The 15448-nt window shown below is 48.3% G+C and overlaps 1 protein-coding gene across 1 annotated transcript; it reads right to left on the reverse strand.

Moving 5' to 3' along the window:
• Nucleotides 1-5784: 5784 nt before the first annotated feature.
• On the reverse strand, nucleotides 5785-15167 carry LOC144144508 (uncharacterized). The gene is made up of 3 exons (XM_077675986.1): nucleotides 13944-15167; nucleotides 12102-12397; nucleotides 5785-7998 (listed from the first exon to the last, which is right to left on the reverse strand). Exons 1-3 carry the CDS (start codon nucleotides 15016-15018, stop codon nucleotides 7645-7647), a joined length of 1725 nt encoding a protein of 574 aa, XP_077532112.1. The 5' UTR covers nucleotides 15019-15167; the 3' UTR covers nucleotides 5785-7644.
• Nucleotides 15168-15448: the final 281 nt, after the last annotated feature.

Raw genomic sequence — 15448 nt, forward strand, 5'->3', positions numbered from 1 at the left:
AAATGCCTCTAATTAAACAACCGTCGCACGCTGAAGCAAATGAGGTTTCTACAGGTTATAAGTAGGTCACTAGCTACTTATCGCAACAAAAAAAACAAGATGCAAAATTTTTGTGTCAGTGCCCCTTTAAGTTATGGCCACGTGTGCTAGAACAGTGGAAATGGAATAGCAGGGAACACATTTATACATATTTGATTTTGCCTGTTTATTCTACAAAGCGCTAAGCGCCGATCGAGCCTGCCGATCGACCTGACATTTGCACAGTGCCTGGGACTCTCACACCATCTATGATGCTGGTAGTTATGACGAGGATGATAATGATGCTTTGAAAGTTTTTCGGCGTGTAACCACAAGCGGGTATTGGCCAGTGCTAACTCGGTTGTCGAAATTCGTGAGGACCTCAACATACTAATTTATTTCCGGAAAGACAGAGGTCATAAAATGAAAGTTTTTACGATTAATACCTGAATTACCCATTATTAGAACTCATCAGCAATTCTTAACGACCTGAAGCAGAAAGAAAATATTGATTACATTTATACATATCCTATTTTGCATACCCCAAATTTGTTGCGCCAATAGATAATATGGAGAGGGCAAGGAGGCACAACATAGGCATTTTTTTTTTAAAGTAAAGCTTTATACCTATACCAGCCAACGATTCTTTTGTGGCGCGCAAGACAAGAAACTCCCAACGCGGCTGGGGAGGCGGAGGGCGCTTTTCACTCACGAAGCACAGTGTCAATGGCGCGGCGATAGGGCGCTATTACCCACCGTTCCCCGTGCTCACCCTGGCGGACACGTCGGCGAGACCCTTTCGTCGGCTTCGTCGTCTGGTTTAGCGGCAGTGTTGGGCCTGTTTTGGCGCAGCTTCACGCTCATTGCGCCCTTACTTCGCCCGGCTTCATTAACTTGTTCGACAGCACCTCCTTGGTAACCCGGACCCGACGGAATTAAGTGGTCGTACGGCAAACCACATACAGACACCTGGCCGCTAAAGAAACGCAAACTTTTGCGCACTGCTTCCCACAAATGGCACTCCGATTTCCAAATTGGTGATTACCAATTCGGTTGTGTTTTGAGAGGTATTACAAAAGGCGAAAGTAGCAACGGGTCCTGATAAATATAGATTATAAAAGTTCCCTAAACTTTCTCGCTATTCTCAGACTTCCGAAACTATTTAGTTGAAATCTGTATAAATTGGAATCACTAAGCTCACAGGCCCGATTGTTACGGTGACTGCGTTTGTGTCGTGCGGTGGTATAGCCGTGAGCTAGCACGTAAGGATGGCTAGGTTCTGCTGCCTCACCCTTCGAAACACTCTCCTCTCTGTTTTATTTCTTCCCACACACAGCCCGGCTACAGCGGCGGCGTCCGCCACTCGAGGCAGGCCGTGGCCGTGGCTGCTGTGTTCGGGACGGCACCGCCGCGAATCCCAGGTAACGGATGGCAAAATCTGTTTCCGTCTTTCTAGAGCCACGTGTGTGAATGCAAGGGACGTCGCATGTGCAATTATTGGGGGGAAGGGGGTGGGGTCGTTCCAGCATCGACCTTCAGAGGGTGGATTGGAGCCAATTTTTTAACTTGAGATTTCAGCTAAACGTTCGGAATTCACGCGAGAACGCGCTAACTATACTAGTTTAAATAAGCTCTTTACCCACGTGACACGTACGACCGTCCACTAGGCCGGCATTCACCCGCACCTCGGTAGTACGACCCCCCGGCCGAACCACGTCGCTTCCTCACGGTCCCTTGAAAGTCGTATCATCGGGGTCTCTACATGTCTACTGGACATGTCTCTACAAACGGGCCTAAGCCTACCTTCTAATGTTAGAGCTTCTCCTTCTCTTCCAAACTGCTACCACTGGTAGAACTGCTGATATCAGTCAACATTACTTAGCTCATAGGAAGTCAAAGGCCAAGTAGAGGCAGACCACTGTACATGAACGAATATGAACGTTCTTTCAGCACTCGTGTACGAGGTTTTGAGGGAAAGGAAAAAAAAAGCTGAAAAACCACATCAAAAAGGGGGGAGATAGAAGAAAAAGAAGAAAATGGCCAAGCTTGCACTAGGCTCTGCAAGGCTTGAACCGCTGCGAAGCGGGAGGATTTCTTTCTATGTAAGCGCTAACATTGCGTTAGGTTTGAAATTGTTTATTTGCATGTTCCGCCATCGCTTTTCCCTGTGGTAGTAGGAGTCATCGTCATATCCATCTATATCATCGTCTTCCTCATGCATGCCTGGGGGGCCCGGATCGATTGTCCGCATGCTTTCACACACCCCTCAAAGTAGAACACGTCAGCACGCGCGAGAACCAGCAGCAACAAACTTCGCGAACTGGGCGTCCTTTGCTCCCCCATGTAGGTGCGGGCACACGTGAAGTGCTTTCTTGGTATTTTTTGCGAGCTCCACGCGTGAGCCTGGATGACACAGGGCGCTCCCCGTGAAGCGCGTGCTCACGTGCGCGGCAAACGGAGGGACTGACTACTTCCAGGAGTTTCCTGATGACGGCGTTCACACTGCGTCCAGCAAGCACAGCTCCGCTGTTGGGAGGGCGGGAAGGCTTAAACTCCTGCGGTGACCCACCGTTGGCCTAAAGTTGGTTGTTTTTCCGGACCCTGGTTGTCCATTAGTCTTCGCTCTAATGTTGAATCCGACTTCACCGCTTACTTTGGTACTGCTTTACCTCCAGTCTGACGAGAATACAGCATCTTTTTTCGACAGGCTTCTAAAAGAACATACAGGTACTTGCGCGCTAGGCAAGGGCTTGATTTTATAATAGAGTAACTTTTAATGCAAAAGAATTAACCGCGGCTCAGTTGTCGAGGAAAGAGGCGCCCGCAAAGAAGATTAGCAAAAGCCGTGTCCTTTCTTTACAGCCCATGCATTCAGGCGACTCTGGACAATCTTTTGGGGACATGTCCGGGTCTTCAGTCAGCCGGAGTTCACCTCATGGGGGCCCTCGGGTATCACCCAGGACGACCTCCGACTTTCGCCGCTAGAAACCCGGTCCCAAATACCGGCCCCTCCTTAACATCATTGTGGAAATGGGACTGTTTGTGTTCATTTACTTTATGCTGGAGGGCATATTTATCAATAAAAAAGGACATGTCATCCGCATTATCTCCTACGCGGCATTCTAACAAGACACGAACCTACGTGTATTGGTCAATACCGATGCCGGAGGCACGTGGACTCACGACCGGTAGAGGAATCCTCATGCGGCTGCGATTGGGACATGCGGCAGACGAACGTACCATTTGAGTATGCGACCGCCCGACTTAAGCCCTTACGTTTCTGTTTGAAGTCTAACGAGATCTACCCATAGCTTGATCTGGACTGTGCTTGACGTTGGTTGCCCCGTCATCGGGATCAATGGTAAGGTAACCTATCGTTAAGACTGAATTCAGGCTTAGAAATAAACCCCCTCTGGTACAGTTCGTTGACAATGACAGCAGTCTACAGATGCACGCGACTTCTACGTCAGCATAACCTGCACAACCTAGGATGTCCACTCAATGGAGCTGGCTATCGATGATGTCAGCAGGCGGTTCAGCAATCCAACCACACATGCTTTCACGGACCATCGTGAACTGATGCTCCGGCATTGTTACATCATAGGACAGATCTTAGGGGTAACTACTCTATGCGGTATGTCCAGTTCTCCTCGAGACTGAAAACTGCTTTAAAGGAAGCGCCGTCATAAAATGTATGGGTTCACAAAGATATATTTGCCATAATAATGCTGCGTGTAAGGGATGATATGATTCCCATAGTAATGACCACACGCAGAAGCACAGATAATCGTACATTCTAACAATACTTATCACTTGCCTTCCTCAAGCCTTCGCGGACATAGTTGCATGGCCTCATTCTTACCATAGGTACCGCAGAAAACCTAGAAAGTCAGGCTGTAGTAGTTAATTGTTCATGCCACGAGCAATCTTTTATAAGAACAAATACGTCTGAGGATGCAACGTTCATAAGACCATTATCTAATTGTAAGGATAAAAATTGGCGGATAGTGACACTTAGGGGCAGCAGACAACCTGACGACATCCAGTGATTACGTATACCTGCTAGGAAGTAAAGATCAATTTATTCCTTTCAGAACCCAGAACATTTAGCTGAAAAAAATGGCTCATACGACGAAACACGTAACGTGGTCGTTTGATGTCGCACGGAAGATCGTTAATATCAAACACAAATCCTACAAGGAATGAAGGCAGCAATATTCTTAATATATACACCGGTGCATACAAAACACGAACTCAGACACGAAGAGGCAGTACGCAGCTCTGAATTGTTTGAATGAGCCCTGCCTTCCGACCCGTGCAAACGCGGTCAACTTTGTGAGATGCGAAAGCCTGCGGAGGGAACGATCCGGTCCTGCCAGTCATGGAGACCTTCCAGCGGCAACTTTTGAAATCCACGTCGGGTGCAGCAGCTGGGTCTCCGACGAAGAGAGGGGGCCCACCAGCTCTGATGTTTTTTGAGCCTTGCACCACCAGTGAAAGTTGTGGAAATCAAATCATGCATGCACCTCTCCATCTAACTACGACAGTGGTTGATCGCGAAGCTGTCTCGCTCCAATCCCACACTACGAGTATGGGCTACTCTGGAGGTACGCACCAGTTTTCTAGAATGTCCACAGCAACTCTCGCGTGTGCACACCGTAGGCCTAACGTTTGGGTTTGGGGTGTACGGCACGAATCAGTAACTTCTGCTTAGCGTTCGCTTCGACCATAATGCTTTTGGGCCTGCACGCCATCTGGCTGAGTCGTACGGCGGTGCGCCACTCTGATGCTGGCGCAAAGACTGTCAGCAAGTGCTTTACCCAGAATGCAGTGCCTGGAGCTTGCGGGGTTACCTATTTTAAAGAAATTGTCTTCTTTGGATGTTTGTTTGTTTCCGCCCACCAACGTTCGGTAGGCGGGTTTTAAACCGACACTGATGTGAGTGTTTGTTCAAAATGCAATAAAGAAAAAAATCGCATAGACTCCGGCTTCATAAGGCGAGGGACCCGGTTACTATTCCGCAAACGGGAAGCGGTTTTTTCTTTCACTGTATCCAGGATCATTCATCATGATCGTCAGAAGTAGTTAGCTTTCCTGCAGGCCGAAGTAAAGACTCAGCAGCATTGCTGTAATATTTTGCGGAGCTAAGGAAGACGACCGATTTTGAGCATAAACCACCCTGACAGCTGATGGTGTAAAATAAATCCTTTATTTTGTGCGCGGCTAACGTATATTAACGGCTCCGCAAATTCTCATAGCTGCCAGTTGTCCTCCTCTACAGTTAGAAACTATCATTTCATCCCAACGCCGATTCTTCACGCCATTGTGGTAATAAATTGGGCACGCAATGCGGCGAAATTTACAACCGGTTGAGCACCAGGTGGTGCAGGTAAATGGGACTAAAGAATGGGAAGATCATCAACTTGGTACATGGAAGAAATGAGAAAATTCTGCGACATTGAGTGAACCCGGGCCGACAACGACAGGAAGGGTTAGGGTCGATGAGAGAGGTGTACATCCTGTAGTTAACCTAAATAGGTTGTTGATGATGATGATGATAAAGGTGAGTATGGTAATGTGAATCCGGCCATTCTTCTCCAGCGCGCTCTTTAGAGGAGTTCCTTCGTTGCAAGAACAACTACGGGAAATAATTACAAGCACACCTCCCATTCCTAATTATGTAGTGATTGCAGAAGCGTTATAGAGTCCCATTGCCCTACGTGCCCTCTCATTATCGTTATAATCTTTTTCATTTTGCTTTTCTTCCATATCCTCCCGGTTAATTGGTACAAGATCTGCCATTTGCTGGCATGCCCCCAACCATATGGTATAATGCGGCTGGATGTGGCAGTTCTAACATAGGGGCTTGCGTATGGTAACGTGACTGGCATGTAGCCGTGTGGTGGCAATGTGCTTGGAGCTGTCGGAGGGTGACCTCGTGTTCGTTTGGCAACTTTTCAGCCAGTGGCTGGAAGTTGTGTCGTGCGAGAGTGCAGTGTTGGGTGTACTGTTGTATTTGATGAGCGAGTGTCTGGCCTTCTCAGTCCTGCGGTGTCTGGCGAAGCTCATACGGCTAGGGTTTATGTATTTTAGCGTCAGAGAATGAGAAATTGGCCGCGTATCGGCTCCTTTCGTTGCAAATGACGACGAAAGAAAGACGGCAGTCTTTCGTCGACATTTGCTGTAAATGTCTCGCTTCGCTCTCCTGCTCACCTCTCACGCTGTTTCTCTCCCGTCGCGCTCCTTGCAATGTAAACACGCTTGAAGTTTGCTGAAATCAATTTAAATTTGCCGCGTTCTACTGCTCCAGGCAGGGTGCCTCGATGCCAGTGCTGCCATACGGCGGAGACGGCAGAATCAAGGCGCCCTTCAAGTTTTATCCTAATTCCTCTAAGAGGCAGACATCTGGCGCAAACTCCCACTCTATTACTGATTTGTAGCAACACGCCATTCTTAGAATCCTAATTCAGTACTGTACTAGTTGGTTGCACTTAAGTACAGCCTCTACAACATCAATAGGTTGTGATATTTGTTGGTGTTTTTGCACCTGGATTTCATTCCACTTTTATGTTGGCTTAGGCAACAAAAGAAGGTATTGGAATGCGCTACAGTCACACTGCAAAAGTTCAGAAATGGAAAAAACATTCTGCAAGCATCTCCAAAATAAGGCATTCATAATAAAAAAATCACGAGACTTTCCAGTCTCTGAAGGTGAAATTAGCTGACAAAGGCACTTGGGCGAGTGCAACCACCAGTAGACATAGCAGGCGACCAAGAAAAACAGGTTGCAGTATGCTTCAACACTCACAATATATTTTTCTATGAATTCACACGAGAGTTGAACTTTCGTATAAAGGAAGGTTACGAGAGTGCACTGTTGACAACTCAAGTATTTGAACGACGGGCTAGGTCAATGAGAGTCTTAGAGCAATCATACGCCATTACAGCAGACAGATTGCCAACACTCACTATGGCAAGGAGAAGAAAAATACGCAGAACGCATCTAGAAGAGAAAAAAGTTGAGCAGACAAGAAACCTTTTTAAACATAAGATGACGAATCTGATTGACAAGAGTAACACATAATGAACAAAAGCCTACACAAAGTACACACACAGGTATATAAAAGCACCAGACAACTACACGGACACAACCCGTCAATGCCGGGCTCGGAACCGGTATAATTAGCCCAACAAGCAGCCACCACACACTAATGGCATTCGCAGATAGAATTAACTCAAACGGCTAGCTAGGCAAGTTTAAGGGGCAATAAAAACATGGTAGGCCAAACGACGTTAAGGTGTCAGTTAAAGGACGATACTGAACGTCTACCGTAGGGCAGCGTACATGCTGTTCACAAAGAGTGAAGTACGCTTAAAAACGCAATGTAAGAGAGCAAGCTAAACACACAGGACCTACATTTACAATATGTTTTCTAAAGAATCATGCCGCGACTTTGCCTTCCTCTTGGGAAAAACTAGAAGAGTAAGAAGTTTGCAGGGCAATTTTTCCAAACAGGGGCTTGAAGATCGACCGGCCACGTAAGAATTAAAAACACAAAACAAAAAGTTTCCCCTTTCGACTGCAGCGTATATTACAACACAGAAAATGAGGTTGCTGTCGTATGCTTAAGAGCAGACCAGTCCGGGAACGTCACGGCAACCGAACGTGCTTGCAAACCACGTTGAACTCCGAGCAGCATGGGAACACAAGATGTCGGCGATAGGATCCCCACAGGCTACGTGGCAAAATCGACGAAAAAAGACCTGCTCTTTCGCCCGTACGTCTGTCACATTGTCTTCGGGGAGCGGTGAGTTCATACGGGCTGCGGCGAAGGCTACGTCCAGAGCCCATGGCACGAGGGCAATGCGGTGCAAAATCTCAGAGGTCAGCTCTGGGGCTGAACCTTCGTCCACAGAATCCTGGAGCATCTTCCGAATGCACGCTACGCGCTCAGAGAGCTGTGCGTTCAGGGTTGCATTCTGGAAAATGAGTATGACAAAGGCACAGAACGGTCAGTCTATTGCCCGTGCGCAGATAATTTGCGCGATAACTATAGTTCAGAAACTTTCGTGTTTACAGTTCTGCATTTAGAGGTATCGTTCTGGTTTCGGTAATTGGATACGAATGACAGATGTATTTTTCAATTGGAAATATTTAAACATGTCAAGTTTTTTTCAAACTGACAACCTTTTGTATACTTGACTTCTTTTTAACCCTCCCCTTTTAAGATGGAGCTTCTTAGCCAGTATTGTAGCTATCGCGTCTATGGCACACTTACACGGCCCTTTAAGCCAAGTTCACATGTATAGGATTTCATGTATTTTCATTTCCGAGAAAAGAAGTCGCGAGGCTCTCAGCATCTTAATAGCGCAAGACATTCTGTAGCGCGTGGCTTTGGGAAACGAACGCCCCGGCATCTGTGGGCTATTAGCACGCGCTCATCAACAAAATGGCATCATGGTTCACAACATTATCTTATGCATCTCGCCACTTGCGTATGCATCTTCAGTTGAGGAAACAATAGTAGGCACCATTTACAACATAAACATAAGACTTGGACCCTAAGCTACACGCCTAATCACTCGAATATGCATTTCGAAAACAGTACCGTATTTTCGCGCGTAAAACCCGCACTGCAAATTCGATAATTTAAGTGGCAAAGTAGGGGTCGGATGATGCGCAGGGTTTTACTTTTAGTGTAGCTTCGTGGCAATGCACGTTGTGCCGTGAAGCTCCTACGCAGTGACACTGACTAAGACTTCCATGGCAGCGATTTCGCAAAACATGCAAGGCCAACAAGGAAGAAAAAGCATGGACGAGTGCACTCTAACTTTAACTGAATTTTACCAGTGAATTGTGACTTTTGCTTTGCAGTCCGTGTATCTAAATATACGCTTTTTCCGGCTGCAGTAGCTTCGGTGCAGCCTTTGGTGTATCAAATGTGCAGGCAATACGCGAGGATTTTGTCTCTTTTCCGGCGAGCTGAAAGTGGGGGTGCGGATTATATGCAGGGGTGGGTTATACGCACGAAAATACGACAGTTATAAATAGGTGCCGTTTTCAAAATAAGTAGTGTTAAAATAAACGGGTTTCGGTTTATGTTTTTGTCCTTCTGAAGTGTGACTAGTATTAAGACCGAGGAGAAAAAAAATATCGCTGGTACCAACTACGTGTCGCCTCAATGTCATGTACCAAAGGGCTTCGCTGGTCGGCTACCTTAAAGGGACCCTGCAACACTCTTCGTGCAGTGCAAGTTAACCTGCGCGACGTATAGATTACACTGGCAGGAACACCGGAGCCAAATATTACACGTGCACGTGAAGCGGTAAGCGCGCAAATCGCCGTGAAAAACGCGGAAAAACCAACCGCGGTCTCTTCAATTCTCCTCATTATGCACCCCTGGCATGGCCTCTGCGACGTCAATTGGGCCATGGCTGTCCTGGCTGTCCTATTGGCTGTCGCTGGTCAACTTCGCGGCTAAATTCTGGCATTTCCTGTGACGATCCGCCGTCGTCGGCGCTGTGTATCAACCTCTTCTATGTCTGAACCTGTCCGCGTGCTTTTGGTGTTTCTTTTGTTTTGAGTGCACGCGGGGTTTGAGTGACGACCTAAATATTCCACTTTCAACGAGCCCACTCGACAACAAACGTTTATTGCTCCACAAACGCCCCACCAGCCTGAGCGCTTGCTTGCGAGCAGGCCGCCATGCCTGCTTTTTTGTGGCACCAGACCGGACATAGACCCGGCCACGTTGAGGGGAAGAGGACAAAACTCCCCGGCCTGTGACATATCGAAGGCCGCCGAACAGAACGCCGCGCGCCGCCCCCCACTCCGGGAGAGAGCGCGCCTACTCTATCTAGGTGACGTTGGTTGTCCGCAGTTGAGTTGAGAGGGAACATTTATGCGCGATTTTTCATCGCGCGTAGTTTCGGTGATAGTGAACGAATTTTCATAGTTCTTGTGGGAGATGATTGCTGGGACAATAAACTTTACCCCAAAATACATTCCGAGTAGTCGATGGTAAGTGTTACAGGGTTCATTTAACAGAGAGGAATTTACTTTCAGTATTTACGTTTAGCGAGAACAAAACTCCAGATAGCTAATCTGGCCCAACAGAAAATATCGTTTACTTCTGAAGAAAGATGTTGGTTCTGAAAGCTAAAGTGGAATGGAACGTGGTGTCTCAGCAAAAGCACGTTGTGTCGCACATGGCGTAATTAGAGGCTTAGGTTTAGGGATAATTTGATGTAGTGGTATTGGTGACCAAGAATAATAGATTTTAGCATGCAGGTGAGCAAATTGGGTGTCTCAAGTTGAAATTTTTCCTTATTCTTTTGTGGATGCTATAAAGCATCAGGTACGCAGATGCTGTTCTAGGGCTTAGCGCTTTCGCAGCTGTGACCTGGACTTCGCGGCGAAGGCGTCCTCGTAACCGAGTGACCGACGCAGTAGCGAAAGCAGAAAGAAAACGTAGCAGAGCCCCGCGACAAGGGTGAGGAAGAGGGCGGCACGCGTCACTATGTTGTCATCTCTCTCCCTGCTTACCCCTCACTCTTGTTTCAGGCGTCGCCCCACAAGGAGCCCCCTTTCCGCCCTCCGCCTTCCCAAACGCTGTTTTGTCCACCGTTAATCCAAACCACGTGACATTTGCGCGGGAGATTCAAACATGATTTACCACAACACGCTGGCCGGCGGCGGCGACATGGTACGAGATAACAGCAGAGTACCGTACGCCGCCGCCCGTTCGCTGATCACGCGATCACTTCGAGACACGCAGAAGATATGCGCCGTGACCGAGACGACTCCACCTCACGCTGGACCCAAATTTCGATTAGGAAGTATAAAAGTAACCGTCAGAATTTTTTGTACAGGCTGACAGAACTGCTACCTAGGCTCTAAACGCGTTACCCAGCTCATTCACTTCATCAGGATGTGATGAACTTCCTCTCCGCATTGCTCATTCCGTGGCTCGTCGAACAGTGGTGTCTGTTTTCAAGTGTGGAATTTACAGGCTGATTGGTGACATAGACTTGGTCAAATCGCTGTGATGCTCATGCGGCGGTACAGCTGAAGGCCAGCGTTACGTGTTCGCTGCCTCATGAAGGAGCTACGATCTATCCATGTGCCATGTTTTATATTTGAACGGAATTTGCAAATAAATATTTTTAAACATTGCGGAATCTGCATTGACTCGAAGAAGCCAATCGGGTACATTCGAAGAGGAAAACCGCAATTAAGCCCTCCAAGGGGAGAAAGTGAAAAAAATTATTCCAAAGACTATGGCCCGAGTCATGCGGTCAATCGTGGTCTGCAGCCACAGCCCCGTATGCACATCGTTACCACTTCGGAAGCTCCAGGGTTCCCTAATCTTGCTAGTAGAGAAGCGGCCACAGTACGTATCTTTTGCAAAGCTGTCCACATGCACCAAGGTTACACAATTGCAGGGAGAAGGAGGTATTGCCAAACCAGATCCTTGAGTACTCCGTTTTTATTGTTCCCTAGCACGGTTATTTTTGTAGCGAAAGCTACACTACGCTACCCCGGGTAGTATTCGCGGGGTGATCAGTTTTGACATTGAGAGCGACCACACCCCCTTCCAGAAGCGCTCGGCACACAGCAGCAGCCCGATGTTGGGAAGACACAGGCGAGGAGGGAACGGAGACGTGCGTGGAACCCATATCGCCTCTTGCGGAAAAAGGCGAGGAGGCCGCCGCTGTAGCCATAAGCGCGCGCCAGAAAGGAAGGCCAGGAGGCCACGTGCGGCGCGGACCCGTGTGCAATGGAGGAAGATGAACATCGAGCTGTAATCGCTCGTACGGCGAGACTTGATTATACAAAGCCGTGAGGAGAAAAAAGACGATAAATCGGCAGTGCACTCATTGCAAACATGCCTGTATATCATCGTAAAATAACACCTCGACCACATCTCCACAGTGGGCCTAGCCAGGGCAGTGAAGCTTTCGCTATCAACTAGGGTTAGCCAAAGCTAAACCACAGCAATGTTTGATTGGTGGTTCAACTAAGTCCTTCAACTGTGAGCAACGTATGTAGCTAAGAAGATGCTGGCAAGATGCAGGCGTACCTCCTTGACAAGGAAGCGTGCCCAGTCAACCAGAACGGGAACTCCGGCCGTGGCGTAGTCGAGCATCGGTTCGGAGGCCTCTGAGTGCAGCAGGTCACCGGTCAGGTACATGGACGGCACAAGAAACACCTCACCATCGTACCGAAGCTCGCCGCTCAACTGCTGCAGCGATCTCCGGAGGGCAGCGTCGTCGTGTGTCAGATGAACCTGGCCGCTGAGCGTGATCACGTTACGTAGAAAGTCGTCCGATGACAACGGCACGACAGCAGAAAGCGTCGGCTTGTACTTGTTCATATCTGCCCAAAGAGAGATGAACCAGAAATGTATGGCCTAATCTACTCCTCCTAGCTTCTTACACACATAAAACTCGCCCCTGTGGGTAAACGGCTTCAGGTTTGCTGGATTTCGTATATTACCGAAACGTGTCTTAAATCGCACGGACAATAAAAGCGGAACTCAGCAGGGCATTTATTTGCTGGCGGTGGAATTTAGCTTTTGAAGGTTGTAACGGCCAATAAACCTTCTTAGTACAAGAAAAACTGCGAACATAATCGATCTGGAGAAACAGCCCATCTTACCGAAAACCGGCACCAAAAGTTGAATATAAAATCCACGGGCGGTCGAAAAAAACTAAACTCTCGTCACTAATTCGCTACAAAGTGAAAATAAAAGGGCAGCAAATGTCTTTATTGCAATACCCACCGGATAGTAAATTTTCCCAGCTGCGAACTTGCTTGTTATGGTGCAATAACTGCTCAGATTAAAAAAAAATGCTATTTCTGAAACCCACATTTTTGAAACCCACATTTCTGAAACCCACTTTCTGAAAGCCATTCCGTCACACTCGGATCAACCGCCCGTGCTTACGGCAGGCCGCGGCAAGATGTGCAAATGATTCGTCGAAAACGTTTTCCAAAAATCAAGGTACTCAATTGGCTCCTCCCGCCTTACGCGGTCTCCGGGTGCCGGTAGTTTGTTCGACGACTCTATGCCCTTTACAGGTGTTGTGGATCGCTCCGATTAGTTTTTGCCCTCCTCCAGAAAAGTTTTTCGCTCACAGGAACAAGACTTCACGCTCCTCTGGGATCTTGCCAAGGAGATCGGTCCAGCCCTACTAGCCGGAACTCAGCACAGAGTGTTTCAACGGTCGCTTTAGTAATTCCCTCTTTCCTAGTTTTTGCCGGAAATATGTGGACCACGCTCTCAGGACCTGATTCTACGGAAAAGGAGCCTCCGCAACGGCAGCCAGTCACATGTTTACTGTACAGTAGGGTTGCTGCTTCCACACAGTTTATGAATTTCTCTCCGCAATATGACTTAAATGCGAAACGAGCCTGTCCAGGGCTGCCTCCGCATCGGGCATCGGTCTCTTACAAGACACTTCCCCTTAAACACCCAGGGAGCTGCTGCAAGCTGACTTGGGCATTGACTTCCCCGAGAACGGGACCAGGTTACCAACTCATTGCTGCATTTGCAACTGCCCAAAGCTAGGCAGTCGATCCCGCTATTACCCAGCCAGCTGGCTGGTGTTAGGGGGGCACCGGCTGACCGACGGGATTTTGAATAGTTCTGACTAGAAAAACTGGTGTCATGCTAGTTCACTTAGGAGCGATTAGAATACGTAGTGTTAACTGTCGGACTTATATAATAGCCGAAACGAGCTGTAAACTTGCAGTCGATGTTATTAAAGGAGCTACGACATTAGAAAACACGCGTAGTAGGGAATACGTTGCTGAATCTCCAGTATTAACAGCCCTCTGGCATCCAACTGCTCTTGATCCTGGATTTAAATGGTTGTGCATGTGACAGAAAATGTGAAAAACAAACGTAACGTGAACTCACATTCAATCTTCATCCGGCTTTCGGCAATGTCTGCGGGGCTAAAGACGACACCACCCGCAATTTGATGCAGTTCAGCAGTGGCCTGTTGAAGCGCTGCCACCATTTCATCAAAGTACCCACGTGACTCTGCCGTCTCTACCGTATCGGCAACCCATACGGGAAACAACGTTGGAAAGCGTTCGGACGTCTCCCGTAGGCACAAGTCTCCATCTTGGCTCCTGGACCGTGTCTTGTCCGGAGTGATGGCATATGCGTATCTCATGACTTGCGATAGAGGTATGAGCAAAGTGTAGATGGAAACAACCGTCAGGTTGGCAGAGCCCAGCGTCGATATGAGTGTTTTTATCTTCACTAAGCCTCGCGCCATCACAGAAGTGCTTTGACTTATAATCGCCCGGTTGTCCAATCCAAGGTTGAGGCCACGGACCCAGTGCTCGCAGTAACCCACCGGGGGCAGCTCGCAGACAGTGAAGGCGGAGAATTCTGAGGGAGGAGCCGATAGTACGCGCTCCACCTCGCTGTCTAGACGGATAGCAGCAGATAGCAGCGTTGCGTCCTCTTGTAAACCAAGCGCAATAAGGACGTCTGTGACGAAGGTGGATAAGTGGTCATACAGCCCTCTCATGGTGCTTGAGAGGGACGTCCCGGCATCCACGTACAGTCGCGAGTCACTCCACTTCACACTGATGATAGACGTAAGCCCGGAACGCAAGACTTCGGCCACCATTAAGACAAAAAGCTCTTCCGAGTTTTTGGCCCTGGACCAAGGCATTGCACCAATTCCCGATATCTGTAGGACCTCCTCGATACGGGTTTGGCTCTGCCTGCGTGCGTACAGCTGACAGGCGGAATAGAATCGAGCCATTTGGTATTGGCCAGAGCCAACCAGCCGGCTATTGCTGGCTAGGCGCTTGAGGTGGAGCCCTAGGCGGGCGTGGAAAGCGGCTCGGTTGCCGCCTACGTAGCCACCGCTGTGAACATTTGTGCCGTACCACCAGCCGCAGACATGGCGTCGGAAATTCTGGCAGGGCTCTTCGTCCAGTTGCGCTGATTGTGTCAGAAGAGCGACCACCATGGCGCAGGATGGGCTGGAGCAGATGCTGTCAGCATTGGGCTGAGGCGGAGTTTCACCTCTGGTGGCGCGCTGAGCATTTGAGTAGGTCAAGAGGACCGCGAGCAGGAGTCCAAGCACAAAGGCCACCAATACCAGGGTACAAGCAAGCAGGCCAGTGTGCGGCTCTCTGCGGCTGCTGGCTGTAAGGTAAATAGTCCAGGTTACGGAATGTATTTCATTGTAGTTTTTGATGTTTTTTCCCGTAATGTTTTTTTTTTTGAAAGAGAAGTTGGTCTGAGGTACTTCAAAGCAATCGCAAATACAAAGTTTTTGTCAAGTTATAAGGCTAGACAAAGATCTTATTGTGAGAGAGAAAGGGAGATAAACTTTTTTATTTGGCCGACCAAAGTGGGAGTGGAGCCTTCTTACAGGTAGCCATGTGCAATCACTG

The sequence above is a fragment of the Haemaphysalis longicornis genome, unplaced genomic scaffold, assembly GCF_048455015.1.
Source record: "Haemaphysalis longicornis isolate Haplotype H1 unplaced genomic scaffold, Haemaphysalis longicornis Haplotype H1 scaffold_7, whole genome shotgun sequence".
Lineage (NCBI taxonomy): Eukaryota > Metazoa > Arthropoda > Arachnida > Ixodida > Ixodidae > Haemaphysalis > Haemaphysalis longicornis.

What these genes read in the sequence shown, in the direction of transcription:
- LOC144144508 (XM_077675986.1), bottom strand. Translation starts at nt 15,018, where the DNA reads ATGGTGGTCGCTCTTCTGACACAATCAGCGCAACTGGACGAAGAGCCC. An exon ending in AAGCCGGATGAAGATTGAAT is followed by an intron (nt 12,398 to 13,943) that starts GTGAGTTCACGT and finishes CTCTTTGGGCAG; the next exon opens with ATATGAACAAGTACAAGCCG. An exon ending in CACGCTTCCTTGTCAAGGAG is followed by an intron (nt 7,999 to 12,101) that starts GTACGCCTGCAT and finishes CTCATTTTCCAG; the next exon opens with AATGCAACCCTGAACGCACA.